Here is a 14,101-nt window from a genome sequence, read left to right as displayed (position 1 = left end):
TCTTTCTTTCTTTCTTTCTTTCTTTCTTTCTTTCTTTCTTTCTTTCTTTCTTTCTTTCTTTCTTTCTTTCTTTTTGTTTCCTTGTTTCTCTTTGCCCACTCAGCCAAGCAGGCTGCAAAGGCAGGTAACCACAACTCTTGGAAAGCTTGATTTTTTTTTAAATGTGCCTGGGTGTGATGGAGCACATCTGTAATCCTTCTGCTCGGAAGTGGGATGGTGTAAGGATTTTTAATTCAAGGCTAGCCTAGGTTATATGGTGTTTTCTAGGCTAGCCTCAATGGTACAGTGAGAACTTAACTCAAAACAACCAAAATTAGAATGAAATGAAGTAGACGACAGCAGTGGGCATCATTAACAGGCAGAACAAGCGAATGTCCTAATAACATTTAACCAGTGATAGTACCAAGCCGGCCCAGGTGTGAGCAATGCCACAAAGCCACATGAGAACCATCAGCTGAAATCCAACCTCAGGCACATGTTTAGGTGTTATTTTGTTTGTGTTTTGCCTTTTACTTTAAGGTGCTCTTAAGTGCTCTGGCCCTGCCACTGTCTTTCTCCTACATTTACAGTCTGATGAAATTTGGTATTGAATTATTTAGATTATAGCCCTAACACATGATTAGGGCCAAGCTAGCAAAACAAGAATTCTATGATTCGGATTGACTGCAGGAAACTGATCTGTACAAAAACAGCATTTGTACAGGCATATGTGTGTGCATGAACGACACAGAGAGCGTGGAGAGGGACTCGACCTTTGAGTAAAATACTCACCTCTTGTTCATATTTTATGACTGTAGAGCTCTCTGTCATGCCACCCTCTGCAATACATTGTTGGTACAGTCAGCCACAGCTGGTATTTATTGCTAATACCGATAAGCCAAGCACACAACGGATTTGTAGAGTCATGGACCCCTATCAACTGAAAACACTCACAGGGGGTTCTGTGGTTTCTATAAAGCCCCAATGGTTATAAGTCATCATGTTTTCCTCCCAGGAAAGTCACTCTCTCAGCCAAGTATTCTGGCCGCGGCATGGTCTTCCGAGCTGTTCTCTAGGACACCAGCAGAAGAGAGAGAAGGACTGGGCATGTGTCCCGTGGATGTATCACCTACTTGGGGTCCACTATCTAGAATTTGGGACTTAGCACCTTGAATTGCTTGGATGAGGAAACATAGCTAGACATGACACATTCGAAGCATTAAGATGCTCTTGCTTCAGTGGGCTCGCTTTCTTGCGCTTCTGCTCATGCTAGAATATGTCTGACTTAAGCCAGAAGAATGGTGTCACCTGCCTGGGGCTTGATGCATGCCTCCTAGCTGTGTCACAGAGGTAGAAATGAGCCCAGCAGAGACCTCTAAGGACACCAGTCTGCCTGTAGCCAGCAATGGGAATGCACACACGACTTGAAGAATAGCCACTACGACATGGCTTCAATTATGAAAGAGTACCAGAAAAATAGTTAAGAAGGGCTGTATCACAAGGAATACCACCAACAAAACAAAGAGTGACATACTTTTGTTGAACAGAAAAAAAAAACTGGAAAATTTTAAGAGAGATGGCATGATCTCGTTTTTATTTCAAAGTGAGCGCTCTGCTATAAAGGGATGCAATAAAAAAGATTAAATTAAGAAAAATTTTAGGTTGGTGTAGAGATGACTAGCGGTGGCTTGAATCAGAGGAAGGGCAAAGGAGGTGACAAGAAGGCTTCGGATGTATCAGCGTTAACTCTGCATGAGTTTTTGTTTTGTTTTGAGCCCAGGACTCTTTCACTTGGTATTTCCTGGTATAGGCCAGTAGGAAGTAACTCCAGAGACATAACAGATGTGCCTGATGCTTGGAGTGACGGCTTCTGCTCACTGACTCTCTTTGAGCATTGCCATCAGTACATCCCTTCCTCTAATGCTTGCCCAATGCTCCAGGCCAGTTCTGTGCTCCTTCTTCTGTCCTCCTCTAGCCTCTGAATTTGACATTTTCCCCAAAGGTACTTTGCCTACTTAGTCAACAGCCTGTCCTGCTTTGGCTGTGACAACAGAGCTGGTTGGGTCAGCATCTTTTAGCTGACTGTGGGACCCAAGGCTGTCTCACCTCATGTGCCGGATGTGGGAAAGAATGAGGAGGAACTGGGCTAGGCGACGATGCTGTTGCTGCAGAGTCAGGCCAGCTTTGGCCATCAGGTGGATCAAAGTGTCTGTGATTTTGTCCAGGACTCGGTGGATGTGGTCCCTCTCTTCCAGAGACTTCAAGGTGCTGGACAGAAAAGTGTACACTCCTGAATACACAGAGAGAAAGAGTGAGAGATCCAAAGAGGACAAGGTCATGGAGACAGACACATCCCCAGGATGCCCTGATGGACCAGGGAGCTTCCTCTGACAGCTGTGTGGCAATGAGGATGCAGTGGACACGTCTGACACTAAGAGATTATGTGGCATTCTTAATGGGTACACACATCTTCCAGCCTCAAGAAGCCATGATGGCCTCCTGTGTCTACTACAAGATTCTCTCGAAAGGACTGTTGACCTTGCAGCCATAACGGGAACATTGGCCATCCCTTCTTTGGTTGATCTAACATCAACATGAACTGTTCATTCAATGCCGACCACAACCTCCAGGGGAAGCCGTTGCTTCTTCTTCGGAGGGACAGGAAGATGTGCTAGCTACAAAGAACACAAGTGGTATATCAGGTACTAGGCTGAACCCAGCATGCCAACTCCACATCTGATTATGATGGGGGACTGACCCTCAGGAGGCCCCTTACAAGCTTCAAAAGAGTTATGAGTAATTGGCTTAGTGGTTAGAAGGGAATTGCTCAAGGTGGAACCTGTTTTGCTTCTGCTTCTGGTGAGTTTTGGAGTCTACACTTATTTTGGCCTTGACTGAATAGTGTGTGACCTGGCTCTGTCTGAGAACTTTGGGAACAGCTTCTTTTCCTGCCAGGCATGTGCTTCCTCTCTTGACCTTGTACCGTCCCTGCAAAAGGCAGCTGGGCAGAGGCTGGGCAGAGGTCTTCATGATGTTCTGTTCCTCTGATCAGCACCCAGTTAGACAATCAGAGCCCTCCTCTATGGACACTAATTTAGGAAAAGAAGTATAACAGTGCTCTTCTTGCCTGTGAAGACCTGTCAGCAAAATGGACCTAGCAACAACAGACAGAGGAAAAGGATACTTACATTGGAGGAAAGTAAAGAAAGATGAAAGAAGTCAGGAAAGGTTGAACAGAGAGAGGAAGGGAGGCAGGAATGAAGAGATAGTGAATGAAGGAGACAAGAGTGGGGAAATAGGCAAAGAAAAGAGAGATGGGAGAAGAAAGCAAGGTGAAAGATGAAATGGGAGAGCCAGATGAGAGAAAAGAGAGGAAAAGAGAAAAGAGAAAGAGGAGGATGCAAAGGAGGAGAGGGAGAGATGAGAAAGAGGAGGGAGAGGGCAGAGAGGAGATACATCAGCTTCAAGCACAGCTCCTTCTTCCTCTGTCTATTTCTTCTCATCCTTGCAGCTTTCACAGTGAACCTCCTAACAGGCGAGACTACAAATTCCCCCTTTGCTTAAGATCATGTGAGGTGGGGTCCTATCGCTTGCAGTGGGAAGAGTGATGAGGATCAGAACAAGCTGTGATGTCAGCCTGGGTCCCAGAGCAAGAGAAGTGGCAAGGAGGTGAGGAGCACTGAGAACAAAAGGAACGCATGATGGAGCAGAGCGCTCTTGGCTCTTCTCTCAACCTTCTTTTCTTCAGCTCAACTTTCTGTCTGTGGTGGAAAGAAACTCTTCTAGCCTGACCCTAACCTTACAGGGTGCACGCGATGCTGGATTACCCTTGGGTTGGGATAACACAGCTGTGCGGTGTCAGCCTGCCTCTGCTCACCCCAGTGAACAGATCATAACCATTTATCGCCCCCTGCTCAGGTACATCGGCCCCTTCACGTTAAAGGCTCTGGGTGTTGTCACTCACTGACTTTAAAGCTGATGCTGTGGCGAGTGACAGCCTACACTGTTTACTGAGGAACAGTAAACAGTAGTAATTGCCCAGAGTAGAAAATAGCCATGTTTAAAACAAGGAAAACAGCAGAACAAGACTGGCCCAAAGCTTTGGTGATTGTGGATCTCACATAGAATCATGAAGCTTCTGGCACTAGTCAGTGCTTTGCTCCACAGCAGATACTGCACAGAAACCCAAGCAGTCAGGGGCTCAAGAATGAAAGTGTTTGTAAATCATAAGGCAAGAGCCATCCTTTCTCTTTTTGATCCACTGTTATCTTAAATGTCCATGTGCTCTTGTTTATCTTGGTGGATTATGTCCCAGCTTGGAACATGCACCTTATTCTCTGGCCACTAAATACTGGACACTTACCTGTAGCTTGAACCGCTCACTATCTACATTTTTTAAAAAAAGATTCATTCATTTATCACGTATATATGAGTGTCTGTCTTTATGCACATCAGAAGAAAGAATCAAAAATGGTTGTGAGCCACTATGTGGGTGCTGGGAATTGAACTCAGGACCCCTGGAAGAGCAGCCAGTGATCTTATCCCCTGAGCCATTTCTTCAAGCCTCACTATCCACATTTTAAAATTAGCCCTCGTTCATTCTTTAAACACACACACACACACACACACACACACACACACACACACACACACATCATTCTTTAATCAGAAATTTTTAGGTTACAGAGAAAATATACAGTCCTAAAGAGATACCTTTTTAAAATTGTGAAGGCGACAAGGATTACCAGGAACAAAAACTGGGGACCTTTTGGAAATCACTTAAATGATGTACATCCTTGCCATATGTTCCCTAGCCATTTCATTGTGGTCTGGCCAGGGTAGACTGGAGAGTCCACCATTCTCCTGCAATCTGACACGACTTAGTCCAACTCGGCTGAACTGTTGGTGGCAGCTCTTACACTGCTCCCCAGTAGCTGTGTGTGAGAGACCTGCATGAACACTCGCAAACGGAAGTGATGCTCAGGTCTGTGGTGCATGTTGGGGTGTCAAGCCCTTCTGGTAGGACCCACTGCTGATTATCGTCAGTGCTGTGGGCCAAGTCCAGAGGCATGTGCCGACTGCCGAGTCCCCCCAACCCACAACTCACTACCTCCTCTTCACTTACATTGCAGCTTATTTCATCTCCCTCTAGTGGAGGTCTAATTCAATAAGGTGTGGCTGGAGGGCGTTTACAAATCTTTCAACTTACAGAGCTGTCATCTAGATCAAAATATGGAACACCTCAGATGCCCAGAAAATCCCCTTCTTGCCTTGTTCCGGGCAAACAAAGCCACTCGCCCTCACCCGGAACATCTACTATTGTAAGCACGCCAATAACCAGCAGCGTGTGGGTGTGCGTGAGCATCTCCCACCATTGTGACGGCCGGAGTCACACTCATTCTGCAGCTCACCACCGGGTTAGCACGGTAAGTTCTTCTGTATTCTGAAGCTGCGGGCGTCCCTCGCCACTAGAATAAGAAACTAACAACATTCTGCATTTCATCAGGCCCCTCTTCAGCCCCCTCCCCCCAGGCACTATGACATGTGACATTTGAAAGACGCTGTTTCAAAAAGCCGCAGACAAACAGTGAGGGTTGACACCTGAGAGGAAACCATGGTGCATCTCAGAGGCCATCGGAATTGTGTTCTTATTCATAAGCTCATAGATTTAAAAAAAAGTCATTTGAACCTGTTAAAATTTTTCTTGCTCAAAAAAGAGTATGTTTCATACACATCATTTTTTTTTAAAGATTTATTTATTATTTACACAGTGTTCTGCCTGTGTGTACACATGCTCGCCAGAAGAGGGCACCAGATCTCATTATAGATGGTTGTGGGCCATCATGTGGTTGCTGGGAATTGAACTCAGGACCTTTGGAAGAGCAGTGAGTGCACTTAATCTCTGAGCCATCTCTTCAAACCCCATATACATCATTTTTGAAGAATAAAAAACCCTATCCACGGCCTGAGAAACAGGCATTAGCAGAGCTCTGTAGCCCGTATTGTGTACTTCCCTGTTAGGTCTTGCTCCTTATTCCCAGGTATTGCTAGTGTTAAAGTTTTACTTTAAATGTTTTTATCACTTCAGCATTACTGTAGTGAATATTCATTAACTACAAAACTGATAAAATACACACACACACACACACACACACACACACATATATATATATATATATATATATATATACACATGTGTTTTCCTAAAAACGTTTACATTCTATGCTTCCAGAGTGAGATTGTCAACCAGCACGTTTTTAAGATCTGCTTTATAAAGACAGAGAGATCCCTGGCTTATGCTCTGCCTAATTTTCATGCAGACTGGTGACAAAGAAAGAGAGAGTCCGTCAGAAAATGAAGCATGTTGGGGCCATGGTTTGGAAGTTGCAGGTGGCAAGGTGGTGAGCCTTGCTGACCTGGGGTTGGCACCGACCTCAGCTGGGCTCCCCACGGCTCTGTCTCTGGGACATATCCTCTGTCTCATCACCCACATCACCCTCTCATCTCCTTACCACAGGATGAATGTCCTTACAACATGTTCAGCCCCCAAAGCCGAGTTGGTCCAAGCTGAGTGATGAAATATCAACCCACTTCCCTCTCTGTTGTGACCAGGGTATTGGTTTCATTCCGCAGTGACCCCTTTCTTGTTCATGAAAACCTCAGAACCAACCACCTAATAGCGTGGGGGTTCTTGTCAAGGGAGGTAGCCCCCACACATTGCTTTTCTCTCCACGTGCACGGTGTGACAGAACACACTCATGCTGTGCTTCAGCCGACCTCAGGGCCAACACAGTTTGTGTGTGTGTGTGTGTGTGTGTGTGTGTGTGTGTGTGTTTCCCAATGCAATAAATAGACACGCTACTCTGACTCAACAAGCCAAGTTTTCTGTGGGGGCTGTCAGCTCTGGGTTCTCCCACAAAGCGTGTGCTTGTCTGGGTTCCTTTATCCACCTATTGAGAACTGGCTGTATACATCACTATGTTATCTGACAGGGATTCCAAGTTTTATTTCCTTTGAAGAGTTAATATTTTAGCAAAAGGTTCTGCCCATGAAGAGAGAATGGAGAACATCTCTTTGAGGAAGCCTGTTTTTCTAGTCCTGCTTTGGCACGAGCTCAGCTTATCAGCCCATCCTTGTCAGCATGTGCTTCCTAGCTGTGCAAATAGACGCTGAAGTAAAAATGTAGTCCTGATGAAACGCCAGTAATTGACAACAGCCGCCACCATTCTTTTGGACTTTCCTGGCAAAACACAGTCCCTGTTTGCAGCCTGTTGCCCTCAAGGAGCTGTTTGAGAGACAAAAGCCACCCAGATTCCCAGAATGCTTCAGGTGCTCTGGCAACCACTCTTAATAAGCATGAGCAGAACAAAGCTGCTGTTCTGTGTCTCAGGTGGCTTCGGCCACGTAGACATCACACTACTTCTTCCAGAAGCCAGGAACCAGTGTGTGGAGTAGGGGCCTTCAGAGAGACCAAACAGGACAGGTGTTAGCCACCTTAGCCTGTGTCAAATCCCAACAATGGAGGGGGGGTGCTTGTCTTGAAGCACAGTTGGCAGGCTTGAACATCTTCGGCTACCAGTGGGAGAAACAGGAAGATTGTGTAGGAAATGTGGTGTAAGAGTGAATGACAGAGACACCATAAGGACACCCTCAAGTGTAAGAGGCTGTGTGTGTGAGTGCATGCGTGTGTGTCTGTGTGCATGTGTGTGCATGCATATGTGTCTGTACATGCACGTGTGTGTGTGTGTGTGTGTGAGAGAGAGAGAGAGACCCTGGGGACTGAACTTAGTACACCACATGCCAGGCAACACTCTGCTAGTGAACTGTACCTGCAGCCCTCTAGCCTCACACTTTTTCTCAAGACTTCACTAGCTGCCCAGACCAGCCTCATATTTACTCTGCTGTCTAGGCAGACCTTCACCTGGGAACCTCCTGATTCCAGCTTCTGAGCAGCCAGGATTACAGGACTACTCTACCAGGGCTGCCTAGACCTTGACATGATCTAGCTGTCTCTCAGGCTCACGTGACCACAGCTATCCCCTTGTTCTACTGCAACACTCTTTCGGGTCCTCTTTTCATTTGTGCCTCACGGGAATACCTTTTCTATTTCCCAGCTTCTCCCTGCCCCCATGCAATCTTCTAGAAGTTAGAGGAAGACAGAGCATGCCCATCCCTGGCTGTGTCCAGGAGGAAGCTGAGGCAAACACTGGACTCCTGTCCTGTCCTGACACTGGCCTCTGTTGGGCTGGCTCATCTTGCTGAAATGGCAGGCACACCAGCTGCTGGAGGGCAAACTCTTCCAGCCAGGCAATCTTAATTGGGCTTTTTTTTTCCCCTTCCAAAAGGAATGATGTAGTAGCTGACCTTGGGAAGGCTCTTCAATCTATAGCAACTTGATTAAAAATAAACAAACAAAAAAGAGCAGGAATGATTCAAAGGGAAAAGATGGTAAAGAATATTAAGCCCAGACATGTAAGTCACCTGAACCAGGAGACTTACTCAGCTCAGATGGGAAGGAAGTCGCAGTGTTCTTGGAAGACTAAGTGATACATCAGCACACGGAGGTTTACTGCAGAAATGTGTCTCACAACCCCTGTCTCCCCTCACTCGTGCCTTAGAAGCAGACCATGATGTCATTAGTCCCTGTTGGCTCTCTGCCTGGCCAACCATTGCCATTCTTTCTAGGGGTAGTCCTAGTCCTGATGCAGTCTTTGGTCAGCCTGTTGGTTTCCACCCACCCCCACCCCCATAAACACCCCCTGTAAGTCTCTGGCATTGATTATGTGTTTCCTAGTTGGTGGTCCTGTTGGAGGAGGGTTAGGGGGTGTGGTCTTGCTTAAGGAAGTATGTGGGGCGGACTTTGAGGTTTCGAAAACGATGTGCAAATTCACCCTCTTTGATCCCTGTTTGTGGCTTAAGGTGTGAGTTCTCTCCAGCCACCATGCTTGCCCACCTGCTGTCTCTGTCAGCATGGACCCTCGTCTGGAACCCTAACCCTAGAAGCTGCCTTGGTTGCGCTGTTTTATTTCAGCAAAGCAAACAATACAGACAGTTGTAGCAGGCAGCAACATGGCCGCCGCCACTGTCACCCTAGTAGGAACGGCTACTCAGATGTCCTCCATAGTGCAGGTCAGACAGTTCCAGGCACTGTTTTCCTCCCCGAGCTGTCCACCTCTGAAAGTACTGTTGAAAGGATATACTACAAATACAAATTTGAAGTGGAAAGTTTTGAAAGGACAGCTGGGGCTCACTTGAAGAACATTTGACTACCAAGTTTAAGACCTTGAATATGATCCTCAGCTACACACACACACACACACACACACACACACACACACACACATACACACACACACCGGTCTTAAATGTCGTTGAAAACACATAGTATCAGATGAGTTTATAGGGGAAAAAAGGTCATTAAGAAGTTCCTCACTGGGACAGGGCCTTGTGATGCTCCACCCCTACCTGAAGAGCTATTGGTGCTTAGCGGCTCCTGAGGGTGGCAGGGGTGGCCAGTTCTCTTTAGTTGTGTAGCCATGAGCAAGCTGCCCTTGTCCAGTAACTTCACACCCACACCCATGTAAACAACACTAACTAAACTCAGTGGGTCATTTAAAAAAGACATTCAAGTAAGAGGAGGACTGTTGGGGGAAAAGAAGGTGTCGAGAGAAAACGGAAGACTGTGAGGGGTGATGGGGCTTGAATATGATCAAAATATGTTACACACAGGTGTAAGAGTTTCATAAATTTAAAACATTTAATTTTCAAAAGAACATTTGCTGTTCCCCTTCGCCTGGGGGTGCCACGTAAGGCCTTAGCCGTGCATTCGCTGGAGTTGGTTTCAGTGTTACTGAGTGGATACTACAGCTATGGCAAAGCTGGAAGTACGAATAGAGGCAAGGTTCACTCTTCTAATGAAAATTAGAGCCAATGATGACAAAACCCATCCACTGATAAAATAGTGTGCTCCTGACGCTTATGCATTCATAAACAACTTTGCAAGGTTGGAAAAAAATCCATTCCCTGGACAGTAAACCCAGGAGTTCTTTAGGGATTCTTGTCTTTAAATCTTCACATTGGCTCAATCTCCTAAACTCTCCGGGATCGCGTTACAGCATTGTTGCTTCTTTTTTCCAATCCATCATCTTTTCTCCATTGCTTAGTCAAAGAATCTGCTCTCTTAAGCCTTTTGTAGTTTGGGAGACTGATTGCCTGTACCGTAGTGGGATGTTGGGATGCTGTGTAACCTGTCTCCTGGCACATGTCTTCATCTTTACAGAAATAGACCCCTTGATAAGTCTCAATTGGGTTGAAAAACCATTTGTTTGTTTGTTTTCTATATTTTTTTTCTTAAAACAATCTTGTTTTTCATGATGTATTATTACTACACTGATTTATTTCCCTCCTTTTATCATATGAAAATAAGCTCTGGTTAACTTTTCAGTGTCTTATTCTGGTTTCCATATCTGTTTCTCATTTGTCATTTCTTGGGTAGAAAGCTTCAGGCTGTGTTTATTTCCAAGTATACCTCATGATGACAGCATTTAAACACTTAACAAACAAACAAACAAACAAAAAACTTTTGCCAAGTCTTGTATATTTGCCCTGGAGTCTATAGGGATAGCATTTCATTGTAAGTGAGTTCAGTGTAATTTCTCTTTTGTGTAAGTTATGAAAGCACACTGATTTATTTTCAAATCATGACTATCTTGAAATCTCCTGTGAAGTTTTATAAGAGGCAACAGTTGTCCAGGCTCCATTAAAGTCTAACAGTATTGAGCCAAGGGCCGAGTCTGACTGATATGTGTTGACGAGGCTGCATTGGTTACTCCTGCACAGCCAGAATGATGAATCGCATGACAACTTTTGACCACTGAAAGACAAAATCTTGACAACAGTGTTCTTCAAAAAGTGTCCTATCATCACACTGCAAGTCTAAGGTGTCTTCTCGATGGAGTTCCTGGGCAAGGTGCGCCCTGCCTCTCCTTTCCCTCTTTCCCAGTCGTGGTTGTTAGAATAGAGCTAAGTCGTAGGAAACAACTCATTTAAATGGCAGAATCTTCATTTTTTCCCTGAGTCCCTGGAAGACTGCGTAACAGAAGACTACGAAACTGAACTTGACACTGTTTTCCCCTTTCTCATGCCTCAGCAACCAGCACAGCTGATTTCTATGACTCTAGATGGTGTGGGAGAGTCTCTTCAGCTGCCATCAAGCGGCTCCCCAGGAGAAACCACTTCCTGTCATCTGACCTAACTTCTTCCTAAAGCCCTCCTTCTGGAGGTAGCAGAGCATCCCCCGGCAAAGCGCGCAGCCCCCAGACCTGTTTATCACCTCCCTCAGTGTCAGTTCCACATTGTTGTTCTTTCTGCGTTTCCGATTAGCTTACCAACAGCTGGGGCTCGCACACCCCTCTCCTCACTTTGGTTTGATTAATGACCTCAAGTGGCCCATGTCTCTCAGGGAAACGTTCATTCCTGTCTCTTACAAAGAATGAAGCAAGACGTGGAGACGAAGAGATGCCCAGGGAGGGTGGTGGTGCCGTCATGCCCCGTTGCCGTGTGGTATACCCTTTCCACCTCCATATTCTCAGCCGCTCGAAACCGTAGCCTTTGGGGTTTGGGAATAGGCTTTGCTGTTTAAGGATGATTGATTATTTCCTTGTTTTTAGTTGCTGAGTAGTACTCCATTGTGTAAATGCACCACAGTTTCTGTATCCATTCCTCAATTGAGGGACATCTGGGTTGTTTCGAGATTCTGGCTATTACGAATAAAGCTGCCGCAAACATGGCTGGGCAATGTCCTTGCTGTGTACTTGAGCATCTTTTGGAAATATTCCTAGGAGTGGTATAGCTAGATCTCGAGGAAGCACTATTCCTAATTGCCTGAGAAAGTGTCAGATTGCTTTCCAAAGTGGTTGTACAAGTTTACATTTCCACCCTTCCAGTGGAGGAGGGTTTCCCTTTCTCCACATCCTTTCGAGCAGGTGTTGTCATTTGAGTTTTTTATCTTAGCCATTCTGAAGGGTATAAGGTGAAATCTCAGGGTTGTCTTGATTTGCATTTCTCTGATAGGTAAGAATGTTGAGCATTTATTTAAGTGTTTCTCTGCCATTCAATATTCCTCTATTGAGAATTCTCTGTTTAGCTCTGTACCCCATTTTTAACTTGGATTACTTGATTTGTTGCTGTTTAACTTCTTGAGTTCTTTATATATTCTGGATATTAGCCCTCTGTCAGATGGTAGGAACTAGAAAAGATCATCCTGAGTGAGGTATCCCAGAAGCATTAATACACACATGGTATATACTCACTTATAAGTGAATATTAGACATATAATATAGGATAAACATACTAAAATCTGTACATCTAAAGAAGCTAAGCAAGAAGGAGGATCCTGGATAAGATGCTCAAGCCTCATTCAGAAAAGCAAATGGGATAGACATCAAAAGAGGAAGAAAACAGGGAACAGGACAGGAGCCTACCACCGAGGGCCTGTGAAAGACTACCCAGCAGGGTATTAAAGCAGATGCTGAGACTCATAGCCAAATTTTGGGCAGAGTGCAGGGAATCTTATGAAAGAAGGGGGAGACAGAAAAACCTAGAGGGGACAGGAGCCCCAAAAGGAGAACAACAGAACCAAACAATTTGGGCCCAGGCGTCTTTTCAGAGAGTGCTATTCCAACCAAGGCCCATGCATAGAGATATCCTAGAACTCCTGCACAAATGTAGCCCATGGCAACTTATTCTCCAAATGGGCTCCCTAGTGATGGGAACAGGGACTGTCTCTGACATGAACTCAGTGGCTGGCTCTTTGATCACCTCCCCTTGAGTGGGAGTGGGGGGCAGCCTTACCAGGCCAGAAAGGAAAACAATGCAGACAGTCCTAACCTGATAGACTAGGGTCAGATGGAAGGGAGGAGGCATGAAAAGAGAAGAGGGAGGAAGAGGGGATTGGGAGGGAATGAGGGAGATGGCTACAGCTGGGATACAAAGGGAATAAATTGTAATAACCAAAAAAATTTAAATAATAAAAAATAAATATATTTTTAAAAAGAATGACTGATTAAATCATTGAGCACTGGTGATCAAATAGGCCTCCGACTTTAACCAAGCCCTTTGCAGGGGCAACTACACCATGCTGCCACCTAGGGGCTGGCTGCTCAGCACAGAAAGACACTATCACGTCAGAGTTTTCAAGGGCTTTAGGAGTTGTATGCCCACTTGGACACTAAACTGCCATGGACTACATCTGTGCAGGGGTTCTAGGTTATCTCCATGCCTGGTACTTGGTTGGAGTATGAGTCTCTGGGAAGACCCCTGTGTTCAAATTTCTGGTTCTGTTGCTCCCCCTGTGGAGTTCCTGTCCTCTCCAGATCTTACTATTTCCCACTTCTTTGATCACCTCCCCCTAAGGGGGGAGCAGCCTTACCAGGCCACAGAAGATGACAATGCAGCCACTCCTGATGAGATCTGATAGATTAAGATCAGAAGGAAGGAGAGGAGGTCCTCCCTTATCAGTGGACTTGGGGAAAGGCATGAGTGAAGAAGGGGGAAGGAAGGTAGGACCGGGAGGGAAGGAGGGAAGGACTTATGGGGGGATACAAAGTGAATAAAGTGTAATTAATAAAATAAAATAAAATAAAAAGTATTAACAGTAAAAAAAAAAAAAAAAAAAAGAGTTTGTATGCCCAGAAATACAGGAAAAGAGACACATGTAAGTATTTCACAATCTCTCAAACATGAACCTGTTTGTGGACTTAATATTATTCTACACATCTGAGTGTTTCGTCCTACACAGTGTGGCATCTCTCTGTTACAGTAAGTGTCCTCTTCTAGTATAATTCAAAAAGTATTCTCTGTTTCCTCATGCTTAGACAGGACAACGCCGGAAAAGTGTTCAGTGTACCGCCGTCTCGTTGACATTTGCTTTATTCTAAGCCTTAGAAAGAATGATTTACTCAGAATCCTTTTTCTCCCCAAATGCCAGTATTGCTATTCTTTGTAATAGAAGCCACAATTTTGATTCTAGAGACATTTAGTCATCTGCTGTCACACTTACTATTCATTCTGAATACTGACATACTTCATAGCAGCCAGTGCGTCCAAAGAACAAATTGAAGCA

The 14,101-nt window shown here is 45.2% G+C and overlaps 1 protein-coding gene across 4 annotated transcripts in view; it reads right to left on the bottom strand.

The window, feature by feature from the left end:
• Positions 1-14,101, bottom strand: part of Esr1 (estrogen receptor 1) — a 364,727-nt gene that overhangs the window by 5,337 nt on the left and 345,289 nt on the right. For all 4 annotated transcript variants that reach the window (XM_055616067.1, XM_055616066.1, XM_055616068.1 and 1 more), the window contains one exon: positions 2,086-2,269. In XM_055616067.1, the coding sequence (XP_055472042.1) occupies positions 2,086-2,269 (184 nt within the window). The remainder of the gene's footprint in view (positions 1-2,085; positions 2,270-14,101) is intronic.

Source organism: Psammomys obesus, unplaced genomic scaffold (assembly GCF_907164565.1).
Source record: "Psammomys obesus unplaced genomic scaffold, mPsaObe1.curated_primary_1811, whole genome shotgun sequence".
In the NCBI taxonomy this organism is placed as follows: Eukaryota; Metazoa; Chordata; class Mammalia; order Rodentia; family Muridae; genus Psammomys; species Psammomys obesus.
The sequence above is the reverse complement of the archived record's forward strand: the minus strand, read 5'-3'. Positions and strand labels throughout refer to the sequence as shown.